This window comes from Psammomys obesus, unplaced genomic scaffold, assembly GCF_907164565.1.
Source record: "Psammomys obesus unplaced genomic scaffold, mPsaObe1.curated_primary_1811, whole genome shotgun sequence".
Lineage (NCBI taxonomy): Eukaryota > Metazoa > Chordata > Mammalia > Rodentia > Muridae > Psammomys > Psammomys obesus.
Window position 1 is genome coordinate 22,987,133 of NW_026596040.1, and position 19,492 is coordinate 23,006,624.

Below are 19,492 nucleotides of genomic sequence, written 5' to 3' on the forward strand. Positions count from 1 at the left end.
AGTTAATCACACTGTGAACTCTCTTTCTCTATGTATTTCTCCCCACTCACTGTATTTCGTTCTGTTTCCCTTTCTCTTAGAAAAATCAGACATCTTCTAAGCTCCCCATTGGCTTTGCCTTTGGTGCTAGGGAGAGAATTTTGACATAGACAGGGGCCATGGAGTCAGAGAACTAAGAGATTTGTTGTTGTTGTTGTTGTTTGGGGGGTGGGAGTGGTGTCTGAAACACTCCAAAGTACGGTCAGAGTTCTCGTAGGCAGACCTGGTACGAAGCACAGAACTAGGCACCTGCTATGTGCTTCTGTAGGCAGCTGAGTGGTGGCTGAGGTGGTCAGCCCTCGGGCTCACCACCCTAAAGTTGCCGCTGCGTGCTGCCCTCCATGTGGATGCTTAACAGTGACTAGGGCGCTCATTGCTAAAAGGAGCCGCTGGCTGGATCGCTCGGGGCTCAGGTAAGGAAAGAAGGGCTTGGAGTACGGAGGCTGGCTTTCTAGTGATTACTGACGAGATTGGTGGTCGGTGCTATCAATGGAAGGTCAGGCGCCATCCCAAATGTTCTTTTTGATCCTGGCCTGTGCAGTGTTAGGTGTCAAACAGCATTAGTATTAGGGAATACTCACAGATAAAGAACCAAGTGTTAAATACATGTATTAGGACAAAATGATCCATTCCCAAACAAGGAAGGCAGACCTTCCCCCTTAAAATTAGTTACTTACAGAAAAAAGAAGATTAAGCCAGCATTGAAGATTATGCATTGAAAACAAAGATGTCTTTGCAAGTTCCTATGCCCCAAGTTCTTCAGAAGTAACTATGTAAAATTTAAAAAAAGATCAATAAAGAGCCCATGTGTATGAAAGATTATATATCACATTCTCTACATTAAGTTCTCAGCATAGTAAATATAATACACATAGACCTCAGTTATATATGAAGGGTTAGGAAAATGTCTATGCAATGCAGTGTATTTTTTTGCTTGCATTTTTCATCTAAAAGTGTCACTATGAAGTGCTGAGCCAGCATTTTTGAGGCTAAAATTTTATTGAAAAAATTTATTCTATTTTATATTTTCATACTAATAATATTTTTATAATATTTAATATTTTGATCATGGTTTTTCTCCCCTAACTCCTTTCAAATTCTTTCCACCTCTCTACCTAACCAATTTTATGTTTTTTTCTCTCTTCAAAAACAATCCAACCCAATCCAAACCAAACCAAAACCCCCAAGAAACAAACAAACAAAAAACCCATCCACAATGAAAACAAAAATCGAAACAAATAAGCAAAAGACCAATAACCCAAAAAATGACAAAACAAAGCAATGTAAAACAAACAGTTCAAAACAAAACAAACAAACAAAAAACCCCATGAGTTTGTTTTGGGCTGGGCGACTGCTGGGACCTGCCCTGCAGCCTGGCTAACACACCAGTGCTTTTCAGCCACTGGAGAAGAGTGATTTTCACTTTACCAGTGGGTATTGTTGGCCTATAGTGGTGAGGAGTGGGGCTCCTGGTGCACTTCCCAGTCTCAGGGATGGAGTCTATGACACCATGCAAGCCTTTCCGATGTGTCAGCCACTGTGGTAAGGGCTAGGCAATCTCACTTAGGGAGAAAACATCCAAGTGACTGTCCCACATGGCCTCCACTGTGTGAGAGTGTTGCTCTAGAGTGATCACTCAGGAACTCTTGATAGCAGCGTCACTGCAGTTTAATCACATGCAGTACCTTTACAATTTAATTTACAACTAAATATGCGTTTCCGTTTTTAGTATTTTCACATAGCTGTGTTAAGTCTCCTTGCTATCAAACTGCCAGTCATCTTCAGGGTCTCCTCCTTCAAACCCCGAAATCACCATCAGCAAGGACTCCCCACTCTCCACACAGATCTAGGGATCTAGCACTGGAAACCACAAATCTCCTGTGCATCCCTGTTGACACTAGCTACAAGTGGGATCTGTTTTGTGGCTGGTTTCTCCCATGCCATGTGATGTTTTCAAGGCTCATCTATGCATGTATGTCAGTACTCCATTATTTTTAACTTTCCCCCCCACTTTTTATTTATTTTTTATTTTTTGTGACATTGTAAGTGTGGAGGTCAGTCCCTTCTCCTCAAGTGAGTCCTGGGGATTGAACTTAGGTTGTCAGGCTTGGCAGCAAGGGCCATCTTGCTGGCCTACCGTTTGTTACTTTTATTGCTGAAAAAATATTCTGTGGCTATGCGACATTTATATATCTGTATATATATATGTATATATTTACATATATATACACATATATACATATATATGTATATATATTTATTCCTTAGTTGATGGACATGTAGGTCATTTTTATTTTGTGGCTATGGTAAGTAATGGGTATTTGTGAAAATGGGGTTGTAGTTCTCTTGAGTGTGGACCTAGAAGTGGGATTACAGAATTACAAGGTGTTCGTAACTTTATGTTTAAATATTTGGGCAACTGCAAACTATTTTCCAAATAGGTTGCATCATTCGCTATCCCTATGAGTAACGTGTGATGACTCCACTGGCCCCGTGTCCTCACTATGTTTGCTATTGTGTGCATTTCATTTTAGCTATGCTAGTGAGGCCAAATGGGATGGAATCTCATTTTTTTCCATTGTGGGTTTAGTCTGCATTTCCTTAGTGACTACAGATGTTGAACATTGTTTCATAGGCTTTATATGTTCTTTTGGAGAAATGTTTGCACAAGTCATTTTGTCTATTTTATTTTATTTTATTTTATTAGTTTTTCGAGACAGGATTTTTCTGTGTAACCCCAGCTGTCCTGGAACTCCCTCTGTAGACCAGGCTGGCCTCCAACTCAGAGATCCACCTGCGCCTGGCCATTTGTCTATTTTAAAATTGGGTCCTTTTCTCTTTATTGTTGACTGTAAGACTTCATGTATTCTGGATATGAGTGTCTCATCAGATGTGTGTGTTGAAGACCTTTGCTCCCTGTCTTGCTTTTCTGATTGTCTCAGCAGTGAATTAGGCATGCTCTTTATGGTGGTCAATCTTGATTGTCTCTGTAAGGCAATCAGGAAATCACACCACTGGGTGCACCAGGGAGGGGATTCCATAGAGAGTTAACTAAGCACTGGTGACTCACCACAAATACAGAGGGCACCGTACCACGGTTGCCTGCACAGGGAAAATGGCGGAGGGCGGGATGAAACACTGTTCACCACAGAATAACTGAACCTTCTTATTTCTAGGAAGTTGGCGGAGTCTTCAGCTTGATTCCCGGGCCTCTCTCCGTCTTTCTTCCTCTTTCTTCTCATACTAACCAGAGATCCGAAACTTTAAAAACTTCTTTTAAAACGACTGATTTTCCATCCACCCATTTTCTGTATTATGTCATTCTCCATGACGTCCACTCTGCTCTCCTCTAGACTGTTTCTTCTGCTTGCTGTGGGTTGATTTTGCTCTTCTCTGTCTAGGGGCTTAAGGTGGTACTGACGTGTGAGCTTCCCCACTTTCGAGTGTTAAGTGTTTATTGGCTGTAAATTTCCTACTGATCTTTTTTTTCACATCGTTGCACAAATTCTGGTATATTGTGCTTTTGTTTTTATTCATCTCAAAGTATTTTCTAATATCTTTGTGATTTCGTGTCTGACTTGGTTATTTAGGAGTATTTTCAAATACTTATGAATTTCCCGAATTTTTTTTTAAACTATAACTGATGCCTAATTTCATTTTGCTGTGTTGGGAATATATACTTTGTGTGATTCTATTCCTCTCACATTTTTGAGATTTGTTTTACGGCTAGTTGGAGGATGGTCTAGACACTTTACAAGAGTGTACATTTTGCTGTTGTTAGGTGTACATTTTATGTAGATCTATTTTAGGTCTAATTGATCTGTTTTCTTACATTTTAAGTTGTTCTTTCTTTCTTTTTTTTTGACCATTGTTATTGCTGTTTGGTACCAGGGGATCCACTCAGGGCCGTATGCATGCTGAATATGCGCTAACCCACAGAACCAGATCCATAGTCTGTGGTTTCCTTCTTACCCCATGTCTATGGTTTTTATCTGTTTTTGAACATGGATTATTTATATAGCCAGTCTTTTTTTTTTCTTTTTTTCTGAATTGTCTAGTTCCTCTTCAGTTATGTCAGGCTGGACTAAATGTCATTTTGGGCTCTGTCATACACACAAACCTGTAATCCGTGTTATATGCTGTCTTATCCTGACAAATTGACTGACATTGTTTCTAGTGGTGACTTTGGTGCTTTTATCAGTATCTGTGTCAGTGTAGCTCCTTCACCTCCTTCTGTAACTGTTGCGTGTGTTTATTCTTTACCTACTTTTGCTTTCTGACATGTCTTTGAGTCTCAAGTGTGCATATATTCAGTCATTTAAAATACCTGTTCTGTCAACGTCTGTGTACCTTTGACTGAAGTGTTTGGCCTATTCACAGTTAACCACCTGAAGGCAGGCTTTATGTGCCATTTTATCACTTTGCTGTTTGTTTTCTGTTTGTCTCACATCCTTTTCAACTTTCCATTCCACCATTACTGCTTCTGCTCATGTTAAATAAATATTTTATAGAGCACCATTTTATGTCCTTCGTTACATTTATTTTGTCAGTGGGTTTCCAAGGGCTGTGATTGCTATATTAACCTGTAGCACTTGCAGGAGTTTCTGAGCGCACATAGCCCAGCACATGCCTTCATTCCTAGAGAGGCTGCAACTTGCAAAGCCTCGGGTGGGCAGAGTATCCTCCACTTTTGCTTTTAGATGTTTTTGCCAGTTCCTTGTATGTACAGTTCCTTTATGTGATACGGAGGATTGAACCCAGGGCCTCACAAACGCTGAATGAATATTCTATCACTGAGCTTCATTCTTAGCCCTAGATTCTTATTTGTCCAAATTTTCTGTATATCAGACAGTGACAATGTTCCCTTATCCTTCTGACTTTTTAATAACAAGAAAGAATGCATAGCAAAAAAGTGTTTTTTTTTTTTTTAAAGAGTGAACTCTCAGTAATGTCCAGTAAAAATAAGCTATGTAAATATAGGCTTTTAGAGACCATCCCAGGTCAAATTGACTCTTCTCTGGGATGAAACTTTGAGGAGTCCAAATTCCTCCTGATCCCTGCAGCAGTATTCCAAGTAACTGACCTTGAGGCTTTGGTTTGATGGTTGTCACAGGTTTGGGGTGAGCAGGAAGGTTCGAGGCTAGTTGAGAAAGCATCAAGTGTCAACAGAATTAGCTGAGATTTGAACACACTTTCTAGGGAAAGGCTTATTTTGAAAATTTGTTGCCCATGTTTTCATTGCTTTCCTCCAGGCCTAGATTTTTCCAAGATCCTCGCTCTGCTGTTCTAGAAGCTGAGCCAGATCCATGTCCTTTCATTTTTTAAATTTTCATTTGTTTTTATTTGATGTGTATGGGTATTTTGCCTACATGTATGTCTGCACAGGATTTATGCACCTGGTGCCTGTGGAGGCCAGAAGAGGACGTTGGATCTTCTAGAGCTACAGATGGTTGTGAGCTGCCATGTGGGTGCTGGGAACTGAACTCTGGTCCTCTAAAGAGCAGCTGTTAGCCACTGAGCCATCACTCCAACCTCAGGGTCTTTTAATTATAAGATGCAGTGGTTCCAGTTTTCAAGGTTTTTATTTGAATTCTTTGGAGGAAACATTCTCTAACCAGCAACATTCACTTCCGTAGAAACACCAGCAACACTGAGAGCGAGATTCAGAAGTACTGCAGGTGTCTTGAGATGTTCTTACAGATGCGAGGTTATTGTCCTTTTGCAAAACAGCCATTTCATCAGAGAGCATGCAGGGATGTTATATTTTCTTAGCATATAGATCACCCAATCCTACAGAGAACTTTTACAAGAAAAATGAACAAAAACAGATGAACAGGTGTTATCACACCCCTGGGTGTGGTCACTTTAATTTCTTGTGAAGCTTCCTGGTAGCTGAAGTAAAAAGGGAGGTGATGGTGGTGGCTCATGAAGTTCTGACTGTCAGATAAAAGGACATAAACAAATGCATTTGTCAGAGCAAAATTTCTCCTGGTGTTGACTCCCAGGAAGAATTTATTAAGTTGGTCTTGATGTTGTCATGGACCAGTAGTTCTTGAATGAAAAAAGAAAGGAAAAGAAAGGAAAGGAAAAGGAAAGGAAAGGAAAGGATATGACTGCTTCTGTGTATGGTGGAGGAAAATGTTTATTGCAGATAAAAAGGAGAGTATAGCCAGAGGCAGACACATCTGGAAGAGTCCAGAGTGGTCATGATCCTGATCCTTGTGGGAAGAGGGAGAGGGGAAGGTAGAGAGGGGGAACCAAGTACAGTAGCCAGGCGGCCAAAGGTAGAAAAAAAAAGGTGGAAATGGAGGGGCAGGTAACCAAAATGTCTGGTTTATATAGGGAAGAGCCCCTGGGCTAAATAGTTCCAGATAGGGAAGGCAAGGCATTCTAGCCATACCCTGTAACAGGTAGGGACTGAGGGATGCTGGGAGAACCTGGAGGCCAGGTCCTCTTTGATAAGTTAAGTAGGCACCTCAGCCACTTGTCCCAGGTTTGAAACTTAACAGTTCCCAACGTTCCTAATGCTGAGACCCTTTAATACAGTTCATCATGCTGTGCCGACCCCCAACCATAAAACTATTTTGTTCCCAGTTCATAACTGTAATTTTGCTACTGTGATGAACAAATCGTAGTGTAAACATTTGATATTCAGGATGATATTAGGCAACCCTCCTAAAAAAGGTTGTTGAGGGGTCGAGACCCACAGGTTGAGAAGCACCCTTTTGGACATATTTCTTCAGCTCCTCAAAAAGGATTTCCATTCTCACCAAACTCAAGGTAAAGCAAACAAGGGCAGGCTTAGAGGAGAGAACATTTCTAGGATGGGCGAAGGGAGAGCTGTGTGACAGAAGTCATCTGGGGAAAACATTTGGAAAGAGTTCCGAGGGCTGAGAATGAAAAGAGGAGAATGGTAGTGAATGGCATCTCAGGTAGAGAGAACAGTAGCCAGAAAGCGTAAGGGCTGTGTGAGTAACAGGTGAACAGACTTCAGTGGTCACAGGGACTCAGGATGACAAAGGATGCAGAATTGAGCTGGGGGATTGCTTCTCAGCACTTATTGTCAGCATCCATAAAGACGTTTGTTGAAGATGTGCTGTTCGCTGAGCAGTGTGTCTGTTTCAGGGCAACCACATGTGGCCGGAAGCTTTGCGAAAGCAGAGAGCTAACGTGGCCCAGTGTCTTTCCTGAGGCCCCTGGCAGGGGTTAATGCCAATACTCTGAGTCTACAGCAGTATTAGCGAACTTGTTGGGTTGTGAAATCTCCCAGAGCAAGGTGACCTTGAACCTTTATTCTCCCCCTCCCACCTCACAAGCGCCGGAGTTATGGGCACCAGCTACCACATCCCACAGAAGCGAGCTTAAAAAGAAATAGAGTCAGATAGTAAAAATTTCAGGCTCCGTGGGACCACATGTTCTCTGTCAACACCTCTCCACTCTTCAGCTGTGCTGCAAAACCAGCTCTGGGCAGCACGGAAACAAAGGCGTGTGGCCGCATTCCAGGGAAGCTGCTCACAGAAGCAGGCAGCGGGTGGGGGCGTGCTTGGCACAGGGGTCCCAGTTTGCCACCCCTAGACTAGTGCATGTACTCAAGTACTTTGTATGCATTCTGTTCTCTCTACTAACAGTCCTCACCTTAGATAAAGATGGCACGCAGATAATCTACAGTGAAACCTCGTGGGATTCCAGCCATGAGACTGGCTTAATTTTTATGAGCTCTCTCCCTGCCTGTTGGAGTCCAGACTCCTTATGCCACCTGGTTTCACTGGGCCTTTCTCAAATTCCTGATTGTCCTATCTAAGGTGGCTTCCCTCTTCTGTCTTTTTGCTGGTTATAATTGCTTTGTGGCTTATAGCGACTTTATTCGGTGTTTAAGGTGGGAGGCGTTGGGTAGGTGATGAAAAGTTTGGCTTACTGTTCAGTACCTATAGAATAATGTCTTTTCTGTCATCCAGGTGACACCCAGACTGGGGCTGGACAACGTGTTTCAGTCTCTGGGTGGGAGAAGTCTTTGTGGCTCTTCTCCTTGGTCCTCATCTGACTGGTACAGACTTTGTTAGTTGCTTTTCTCCTGCTGTAGTAAAATGCCATGACCAAGGTTGGTTTCAGAGGGTTGGAGTTCAGGATGGCGGTGTGAGAGCATGGTGGCAGGGACAGCTAAGAGCACATATCTCAGATCTGCAATGGGGTGTGTATGCAGAGCGCCCTGGGGATGATGGCTTTTGAAACCTCAACCTGGAGTCAAACCTCTTTTAGTAAGGCCGCACTCTAGCAAGGCCACCCCTCTTAATCTTGCCAAACCATTCTACCAACTAAGGACCAAATTATGGGGTAGGGGTGGGGGGGTCACACTCTCATTCAAACCACCACATAGACCAACCCCTGTTCCGGAGTTGAACCAGATAGGGTTCAAGAGAACCTTGTGGTATTTTTGGATCCACCCGACAAATATTTATTTATCATTTTCTACGGCCCAGACAACAAGCTAGAAAGCAGATAAAGGCATTATATAGTCCCTGAGCTGGTTAGGCTTATAGAATAGTAAAGGGAACAGAAAAAAAAACAGTCTCCAACACAGTTGGAGAAATCTGGTAAGCGTACCCACATAACTCTAACTGGAAAGAGGTAATGCTTTGCATGCAGCCAGCCCTTGTGGAGACTGATTAGTCTCTGTGTGTGAATATGATCCTAGCTTAGGATCTTAGCTTTTATTTTTATTCTACTCTGCTTGCTTCTGTGAAACTAAAATAAAAACGACAGCCAGCAGAAATAACAACAACAAAAAGCCTCCAACATTTGGCTTCTAATATGACTAATATGACTAATCCCTAACTCTTCTGCAATCCTCAGCCAGGAAACAGTTGCATTTGGTGTGCCCACACTTGATCCCAAGGCTGTGCTTCACTTCCACCTGCTTTTGCAGTTGAGGAAATTCTGTTCAGGGTTTGTAATCATTTATGCCCTTGACATTTTCAGCCTTTTTTTTTTTTTTTTAAAGTGGTAAACAAAATCAAAGCTTTCCCACAACTGATAGCTAAGCCAGAAATTTAGCAAATGTGGCTTGAATGTGCTTTGATTCTGGTTTAAATATGGCTCAATGCCTACACACAGTTACTTACACTTTCTGACCATTATTTTTCCAATTTTCATTACATTTATTTATGGTGTGTGTGTGTGTGTGTGTGTGTGTGTGTGTGTGTGTGCATGCACATGCATGTGTGTGAGAGGCAGACACACACATGTACACACATATATCCACAGAGAGGGAAGGGGAGAGGGAGATGGGGGGAGAGAGGGAGGGAGGAAAAGAGAGAGAAAGAAAGGAAGAGAGAGAGAGAGAGGGAGAGAGAGGGCCACAGCACATGTGCAATGTTGCACATATGGAGTCAAAGGACAGCTTTCAGAGTCTGTTCCCTGCATCTACCGTGTGGATGCTAGTGATGGAACTCAGATCTTCAGGCTTGGTAGCAAGCACCTTAATCCACAGGGCCATCTCTTCAACCAGCCCTCATTAGTATCATTTTTCTTTTGTCAACGGGATGATAATAGTAGTAGTATTGTGATGATTACTTGAGTCTATGTGTGCAAAGTGCCCAGAGCATGCTAAAGGCTCAGTTAATTTTATGTAACAATCAAATACATTGCCCCTACCACAATCAATGAGTAACAGAGAGTCTTAAAAATAAAGCTTTAGAAACTAGAAATGAACGGGGGGACCTGGGAGTGTATTTTTGTTTGTTTGTTTGTTTGCTATTTATTTGTACACTCAGCGAAGCGGCTTGCTAGTTTAAAGTTTCTATGGCTGGTGAATGAGAGAATGGCCATTGAAAGTGCAGTTCTCACCCCTGAAAGTAAGGCTCTAGCAATAGGAGAAGGACACGAGAGACTAGACCCTGTTACAGGTCAGGCAGGCTCCCCCAGGCCTTACCCAGGCAGGGCTGGTGGGACACTGTCTGGGAATACAGATGTGCTGGGCTCTCCTTGCCACGCTTCACCTGTTTGGACAGGAAGTGGAGGATTCACATGAGTAAATCAGCGCTGACATGCCATATACTATTTTTTTCTTTTGACTTAGAGGGCAGACCAAGATATAGAGTCTTCATCTGGTGGCAAGAGGAATTAGGATGCGGAGTCATTCCAGGTCAAGCCTGGGTGTGACACAGCACAGCTGTTGGATTTATCATAACGGGGTGGTAAGGACTGATAAGAAAGTACTAAGGCATCTGGACACACCTCAGTTTAGACTGTGCAAGCACTTTTGGAAAGATGAATGTGTGTCTTGGTGAAAATCCTCCACTCATGTGGTGGTCTCCATGTTTTCCCTCCCACCCCCACCCTTAGAGCAAAATGCTTAGCTCTTAACTCTTCTTTTCCTGGCAAGGAAGCAAATGCCTACTCTGTGTGTTAGCTGCTGAGAATCTAAATCTTGTTCCCCAAGGATCTGGAGACAGAAATTTTAGTGCAAGGACATCTGAGGACAGTAAGTGGTAATAAAAACACAACAGGAAATAGGATCAAGATGAGATTTACGAGTTCTGTCTTCACCATTCGTTCCGGTCAGAGTGAGGAGAATAGTGAAGTCAGGCCTGGAATCCTTTAACTCTCTTTGTTCCAACTTGAGGAGAGAAGGTTGGGGCTTCCTGGGTCTTAAAAGGACTGTGGTTCCTACCTGATCGGGGAGGTCAGTGGCCTTCACAGTGTTGTATGCAGCTCCTCAGCTTTCAGCATTGTCCCAGCTGTAGGTCTCTAAGACTTGAGAGAGTCTAATGTTCGCCCTGGATGCCAATCATCTTATGTCAAGGGCAGGGCAGTAGGGACAACTGGAGTTCTTTCCTAACTCCTACATGGGCCAAATGCCTGGGCACTTTTTTCAGAAGGCCAAAAGCTCTGTCATTGCCAAAAGGCATCAGAGGTCACCAGTTAAGACAAGTGTATGCATCCCTCATTGGAAAAAGGGCCTGACAGCGGAGTTGTCTGCGATGAGCTGACGTATTAATCTGTTTTCCATTGCTATTACAAAATACTTTGGGCTAGGCACTAAGGCATGGTGCCATCAGGTCTGGCAAAGGACTCTTGGCTAATGGTATCATGATGGCAAGAGTGTTTGGTGAGATAAGAAACCAGAGCTATGCTGTTCCTCTAGGACAATTCAATGCTCACAAGAAGTAACCCGGGTCCCAGGAGAGACATTTAATTCCTCTGTGAACCATGCCTCTGGTAGCCCATGAGCCAATGACCTTAGATTAAGTCCTGTATTTTATAGGCCCTACTACCTTTCAGTTTTGCTACAGTGGAGATCAAGCCCCCAACCCATTAACCTTCGTGAGCCAAGCCATATCAAAAGCACATCCGGTGGGAACTGCCCTCCGAGTGTGGTTCTGTGTGCATGTTCACAGCTGTGGCTGATAACATTTGGTATCTCGAGAAGACAATGTGTTCTGGACTCCCGTGCCTGTGATCATAAACTGAGGGTGTTTTAGCAACTCAGATCTGTGGCTTGTAACTGTCATGCTTACATTTAGTTAGCCCCAGGTGGTTCTGGTGTCTGTAGCCTTCTCAAGCTCTCAGGTAATATTGATGGAGGCCACAGGTTGGGGTGAGGGTGGGTGTGGGGTTTCAGAACTGTGGGTGGGGCTCTGGGTTTTGATCCTTCCATCTCTGGAACTGTTTCCTGTAGAGCCGTGGTTCTCACCCTTCCTAAAGCTACAGTTCCTCATTCTGTGTTGACCCTCAACCATATTGTTGCTAATTCCTAACTGTAATCTTGCAACTGTTATGAACCATATATATATATATATATATATATATATATATATATATATATATATGGAGCTAGAGGTTAGCCAAAGGGGTCGAAACCCACAGGTTGAGAAATACTTCTCTAGAGCATAAAATGGTTGGACTGGAACAGCACATCCTAACCTGAATCACACGATGCTCTTGCCTGGGTCACAATCCCAGACAATCCAGGGCTCCAGCTAGAGTGACATTTCAACATAGTACGGTGAATTACACAGCTTGGCTGCATGTGTATGTCTAAATAGACTTCAAGTGACTCTGCTGCTGGAGGTCTGTGGCACAGAGGATGCCATGGTCCATGCTGTTCTCTAACTCTTGGTCTGTACCACCACCGTCCGAGTCACATTTCTTCATTGATTGATGTCATGGGGAACTTGCATTTTGTACACGACAAGTTTTCCCTAAATAATTAAAGAGTACCCAAGTCATTAGAGCATTTTTCAAATAATTAAAGCAGGATTAAGTATTAACTTCAAAAAAATTCAGTCTGTGTTGATTGCTCTTCTTGATGGAACACCAACATCTTCTTCATGACTTTAAGTTACCTACTACACATCGCTATGGCCACACGGGCATTAGTTTCATAAAAGCAGGTCTGGGGTCTTCTAAGGTGCTTATGAAAAACATGCAGCAGTGTAGTTGAGGGATATGGGTCAGTAACGACAGTCCTGATATTTAAATAGTCATCATCTGCTTATTATGTCAGCAGTTTGAACATTCTGGCTGCATTATGTTTTTCAGTCCCCACAATTCTCTTCTAAGGCAGGAACAATTGCCTTCCCCTTTTACAGATGGGGAAACCCAGGCATAGGTAGGTACCCTACTGTCTCAAGGTCACGGGGCTGAGACTCCAATCAGCTTTTGCCTGCGGCTAGCTTGTTCTCTTCCAGAAACTCGGTCCTCCTGGGTTGAGTGACCCCCGGGCTCTTGGATCCTCCACAGTTCATGGTCCACATCTGTCTTCAGGTCCCTCAGGAGATCTCTCTCCTGCATCAAGGAGAGCCTGCGTATTTTTGTTGACCTTGGGGAGAGAGACAAGGCTGCTGAGGCCTGGCTGAGGGCTGGGCGCCTGCATTACCTCATGCAGGAAGATGAGCTGGTGGAACTGTACTTGCAGGTGGGTCGGGGTGCGATATCTCCTTCTAGCCACCTGAGGGCACTGCTGTGCTCTCTAAGCTGGCGGGGGTGGGGGTGGGGGAGTTGTGTCAGAGCCCTGGGAACCTTGGGGGCTGGGGGAGGGGTACTGAGCACGGAGAATTTGATGCTTAGTGATAGGCGACCTTGAGCTTGGAGGAGGAGTTGTGAGTTTGTTCCAAGTCTTGCTGTCTTCGCTTGCCCGGGGTGGCTCCCACATTTCCAATTTCAGTCATTTATGCATTAAGTGGGTGCCGTTGCTAAAGCCATGCACCCTCTCGAACCATTTTTTATTTATTTTTTTTTGGACTCAACTTCAAATCAAGCTTTTGGAAACACTTTACACGATGTCGCAAATGACCGACTTAACTCATTTGTGATGTTTTTTTTGAACATATCAAAATAAATATTTAACTATTGAAATACAGACTGTTTATCTGTGCGCTCTTACGATCTCCCCAAGTCCCACCAGAAGAATGTTCTCCTTCCACACGGGGGGTTGGCGGGGACCTCCAGACAGAGCACATCTTAGCCTTTTTACCAGAGCCTCGTGGGTGAAGGGCAAGACCACATCGGCTAGGGTTTCTGGAATTCTGGCTAGGTTCTGGATCCTCGCCCTGCTTGTCTCATAGAGCTCTGGATGACATTTTCTCTGCCTTTGACAGCCTTTTTTCTTCTGTCCCACTAGGAGGCCATCCAGATAGCCTTGAGGTCGGAGGAGCCCTCCCTTGCCCTCAGGCTTTACGAAGAAGCAGGTGATGTGTTCTTCAACGGGACCCGGCACAGGCATCGCGCTGTGGAGTATTACCGGGTAAGCCACGGACTTCCTGGTGTGCCGAGCTAGAGCCTGGCACAAATGTGGGCAGCTCTTTTGGACCCTCTTCATCATCCTTGTCCACCACTCACTCACATCTTCATCTCAGCAAAGGATCTCGTCAACTTCGTTACTCTGATACGAGCCTGCCTGTCACAATCTGCCGTAGTGATTAGGTCTTGGGTGCGTAGTGCACTTCACAGTGGTAGCATACACAGATTATCAGTGTTCTCCTTTTACTAATGTCGCATTAGAGAAGATGACCGAAAGGGGTGCATGGGTAGACACTGTTTGCCTGCCCTTTTCTGCTGCTACAACCAAGACAACTTACAGAAAGAAGGGCTTATCTTGGGCTTGTGGTTCCAAAGGAATAAGAGTAACATCATATCAGAGAAGTGTGACCACAGGCAGGCACAGTAGCAGTTACGTCTGAGAGCTCTCGGCCCAAACTGCAAGCAGGAAACAGAGGGAGCAAACTTGAAATGGTGAGTCTTTGGAACCCCCAAATCCACCCCCAGTGATATTCTTCCTCCAGGAAAGCTGTCCACTGGGGAGCAGGAATTCAGCTGCCATCCACACCACCACAGACACTAAAAACATGTATTAAAGTGTACTTTAAAAATTAAAATGCATAGCACCAGCTCATCAAGTCATGATTTCCCAGTTATTTTTGCAAATGATAAAGCAAGAACTCACATAAATGTCTAGGTATAGCAGATACATGAATTGTTATTTATTACCTGACTAAAGTTTGGGAAGTATTTGGTCCCAGGAAAAAACTCTGCTTGTTTTTGTACTCTTTGCTCAGTTGCTTGCTTAGATACCAAATATGTGGTGGTCACTGAATGTAGTAGGTGAGCAAGAAACACCTCATTGACTATCAACATGCTTATTTTCATATGCATTTTGTGGATAGTAAAACTAAGGCTTGGGGCTGGAGAAAATGGTTCTCATTAAGAGCAGTTACTACTCTTGCAGTGGGCCTGTGTTTGGTTCCCAGCGCCCACACAGCAGCTCACAACTGCCTATAGCTCCAATACCAGGGGATTCAATATCCTTTTCTGGCCTCTTTAGGCATTGCCTATGTGTGGTGCACATACATGCAGGCACACATTCATGCACATAGAAAAAATAAATGTGAAAAGAAAAATAAGGCTCAAAGAACTGGTGACATGACTACACTTACAGATTTATGAAAACGGAAATGATTATTTATTGAACAGTCAGACACCAGCTCATGTGATTATTCCACATATCAGCTGAATGACTCCCCAGGTGACCTCAGAGTTATGAGACACTTTGGGGAGCCCTCCGGTGGATGCCTTCTTTTATTAGTTACGCTAATAAAAGAAGTTAGAAATTGGCTTATAAAGAAGCCCAAAGACAGTTCTATTAAAGTTTAAAAGAAAAACAAAGCAGGTGAGCTGTAAATCTCAGCAGCACCAGGAGGAGAGAGGAGAGTGAAAGCTAAGCTGTTAGTAAGTAGCCACATGGTAGGGGAGGGCACAGTTTAGTGAAAGATGGCAAACGATCCGAGCATCAGAAAAGCACGCCCAGGCTTCTCCAATATCTGAAAGGAAAAGGAAAAGGAAGGAAAAGGAAACACTGCATCTTTCTGAGTTAGGACTCAGAAAAGTGGCCAGGCTACATGGCAAGACTTGGCAGTTTAGCATTGCTGCCTGATGGAAGACCTCCAGGCAGTTGCCACAGGGGTTGGGTTTCTGGGAAGGGAAAGTACATTGTCTCACCAAGGGGACAATTGTTTCTTTTCTCTTCTTAGTCATGGCTTTAGGCCCTTAGTCATGACTGACAGGCCCAGATGGATTAGCTCTTAATGGGGGAGACAATTGTTTGTAATATTTCCTAATCACTGGAGCAGATGAGAATGTCATGTCTTCACCCAGGGCCAGAGGAAGATTCCGTTCTTTAATGGGGCCTCAACAGAGCCTTGATAGTCTCAACGATCTCCAAGGCCATTCCTTCCTCGAGAGCTGAGACCTTAAAATCACTTAGGATTAGGCTGAAATTGGAAAATGAATATAATCCATTTTCACCGTGAAAATCTAGAGACCCCATTCCAGAGTTGTAGTTTCTTTCTTTCTTTTCTTTTTCTTCCTTCCTTCCTTCCTTCCTTTCTTTCTTTCTTTCTTTCTTTCTTTCTTTCTTTCTTTCTTTCTCTCTCTCTTTTTCTTTCTTTCCTTCCTTCCTTCCTCCCTCCCTCCTTCCTCCTCCTCCTCCTCCTCCCTCCTCCCTCCTTATTTTTTTTCTATCTTTCCCTCTTTCTTGTGGCTACTTTATTTAGGCTCTAATACCTCTACCTCCCTCCTAACCCTTATCTCTTCCAACACCTCAACACCCAGTCCGAAAGACAGAAGGTTAGAGGGGAAAGGGGCTGTAGGTCTCTTTAGATTACTTCCTGCTGATTTGGGTCATCACATTCCTTGGGGCAAGTCCAAGCTTCATAGACAGAATATATCCAACTTCTTCTTGTCAAACTGCAATAACAGTAACCAGGAGCAGCAGAGGAGAGCAGCAGCTGCCTCCCTCCTCCTCCCTCCTCCTCCCTCCTCCTCCTCCTCCTCCCTCCTCCTCCCTCTTCCTCCATCTCCCTCCCTCCTCCTCCTCCTTGGGAGAGCTTCCACCCCTTTTGTGGCTCTGGCATTTATCCTCTCTGAAAAGTTCCCAGGATTCCAAATGCCAACTATCCTCAGCTAGCAGAATCACTCGCCTGTTACTACACGAGGCAAACTACAGTTTGCTGCTGTGGACAATCTAAAGCAGCCCCATATCCCATACCTGGGATTAAAACAAAAACATACTCACATAACTGGGTTTTTAAAGAAGCCAAAATTCTCACTACACAGAGTTGTTCACTGGGAGGGATTAGTATCCATATGGTAGCTTAACCCCTTACATGGCTACAGGCAGGTGATAAGAAGCCAGAGCTCTCTCCCGGCACTCTTGGCTGGAGAGACAAAAATGACATGTCCCGCTTCTGACAAAGGACAAAACTGAACTGTTGAGCCAGGCGGTGGTGGCACACATCTTTGATCCCAGCACACAGGAGACAAAGGTATGTGGATGTCTGAGCTCGAAGCAAGCCTGGTCTACAAATCGAGTTATAGGACAGCCAAGGCTATACAGAGAAACCCTGTCTTGGAAAACAAACAATGGAATGGTTCACTTTTGGGGTCCCTGCCCTTAAACTGCCTAGACAATTTTTTTAAATCTCCTGTCCTCATCATTAGGAACTTGACTTTCCTTTCTGCTTACAGTGGCCCCAATTTTAGAAAGCCCAACAACCTCCAGTTCTTCAACTGGTTAAGTGTGGTCAAAGTACCCACACTTAAGTTGAAGAAAGGCAACAGTGGGGACACATGGTCATCACAATCCCTCCAGGAGAAGCCAGGCCTCGTAAAGTGCCATGTGTCTGTACGTTAAGATGCTGTGCCTTGCTTCTCAGGCTGGGGCCGTTCCTTTAGCGAGGAGAATGAAAGCCCTGCGAACTGAGTTGCGCATCTTCAACAAGCTGACTGAGCTGCAGATCAGCCTGGAGGGCTACGAGAAAGCTTTGGAATTCGCCACCCTGGCTGCCAGGCTGAGTGTCCTCACGGGTAGGTGGACCTAACCCATAGGTTGCATGGAGCTAGAGGACTAAACACTACTCAGGCATGGCTGGTGAAGCAGTGGCCACCAGCTTTGGACTCAGGCTGTGTGAGTTCTAATCCCAGGTTCTGCAATCAGAGAGGGTGTAATTGAGCAAGACTAGTTTCCACAAGTTTTGTTCTTCATCAAGAGAGCAGTTTTCAAATAAAGAAACGATGCCTGTCTACATAACTGCGGCAGCTCGAGATGAGGGACATGAGTCCTCATTCTGAGGTTGCCAGGGTTGCCAATGCTGATGATTATATCACAGTTGGTAACATTCCCCCATGAGGTAAAGACTTTTTTACCCTGATTTTTTAATAGGTTGATAGTTAACAGAAGCACATTTCCCCCATGGAGTAGAAATGCTAATGAAGTTCCCCTAACCCTAACATATTTGAGAGAGCTTGCACATACAGGGACAGCTAGAGGGAAATAATGTAAACCGTTGGCGGGGAGGAAAAGCAGAATTCAAAAGACTGAAAACAAACATAGTCTTGAGTGTGTGTGCTTGAGGAAAAACAGTGTTGATTAGAGAAGCCTTCATTCGACAAAGGAGCAGATGGAGACCTGTGATAGTTCTAGAAGGTTCTTCTGGGTATTTTCCAGGTCATCTGATACAGGTGGGAGTGGGCTTGATTGATTCTAATTTTACCGGAGGACTCTTGCCCTTTCTCCTCCACTTTAACTGTAGGAAACCTCTTCAGAGGTTTCTCACTGACTTCAGGAAAGGCCTGAGGGACCTTGGGCAGCTCAGTATGAGCTCTGTATCTATTGCTTCCTGGAAACAAGCTTAAGGAGGCTGGGCTTACCTTGTATATGATTCTCTGTGGTTGTAATTTTCCAAATTAGAGAATTTTTCTCTTCTTTGGACTGTTTTTTTTTTTTTTTTTAAGATGGCATCAAATAGCTACTTTTCAAGCATTCCAAAGGCAGGATTGGATGAGGAGCGTTTGTTCTCTGTATTAATAAAACTACTTTGTACCAAAATGGTTAGTTACTAAAATCATGAACTCTCACAAACTTCAAACACGTTCATCCCTAAGCCCACTGTTAGGAGAATGCTTGAAAGAGAATGGGTCACTGTACAGTCCACGGAACTGAGAGTTATTAAGAAGCTGTGATGTCACTAGGCTTTCAGTGTTCTTTATTAAAAGCAGTTCCTAACTACTTAATCTAGCTCGTCTTGTTGTTGTAACCCATCATGTGTTTTAAGAAATAGCTTCCCCCTCCATACTGGATTGCAATATCATCTGCAGCACAGGGAACATTTCTTCTGGAAATCAGGCATCCCATTTTGTGGTTCTTTGTGACACATTCCGTAGGAGCAATATTCTATTTAGCTGTAGGATTATTCAAGGAGTCCTCGTTCTGAAACATTAAACCCCATGAGGGAAGGGACCTCCTCTTTGCTCTTTCCTATGCTCCTAATCTCTGACATCTAGTAGAGTCAGCGAGTTTTCAGGGCTGAATATGAGTGAATGCTGCCCAGTGCTGGCTACAGGGTATCCTTCACTCTTGTGATTCCCAGGAGATCAGAAACAGGAGCTGGTGGCCTTTCACCGCCTGGCCACTGTGTACTTCTCTCTGAACATGTTTGAGATGGCTGAAGACTGCTACCTGAAGACTCTGTCCCTGTGCCCACCATGGCTGCAGAGCCCCAAGGAGGCACTGTACTATGCCAAGGTGTACTGTCGTCTGGGCCAACTCACTTTCAACCAGCTGAAGGTAAGAGCTAGTCTTCCATGATGGGCTTCTGAGAGCTGCCCTTCAACCACTCTTTGCTGAGAAAGTTAGTGAGGGGACTTTGGAGAAAGGTTGAGAAGACCAATGGGCCAAGACGATCAGTCTTCATTGATTGGGTAGGGTATGCTTTCAATGGGGACATAAAGACTTTTTAAGCTCTGCTTGAGAAGCGAAAGATGTTGAGAGGAAAGATCTCACCTCTCCTCTGCTGTAATTCCTGTGAAAACTGAGTGACATGTCAATTAAATGTCCCAAGTCAACTGCACCATCTTTCTTTCTTTCTTTCTTTCTTTCTTTCTTTCTTTCTTTCTTTCT

General features: G+C 44.0%; 1 protein-coding gene across 1 annotated transcript in view; it reads left to right on the forward strand.

Moving 5' to 3' along the window:
* Positions 1–19,492, forward strand: part of Sh3tc2 (SH3 domain and tetratricopeptide repeats 2) — a 60,946-nt gene that overhangs the window by 39,067 nt on the left and 2,387 nt on the right. Inside the window, exons 13-16 of the mRNA XM_055622718.1 lie at positions 12,805–12,955; positions 13,661–13,783; positions 17,250–17,400; positions 18,963–19,159. Coding sequence (XP_055478693.1) covers positions 12,805–12,955; positions 13,661–13,783; positions 17,250–17,400; positions 18,963–19,159 — 622 coding nt within the window. The remainder of the gene's footprint in view (positions 1–12,804; positions 12,956–13,660; positions 13,784–17,249; positions 17,401–18,962; positions 19,160–19,492) is intronic.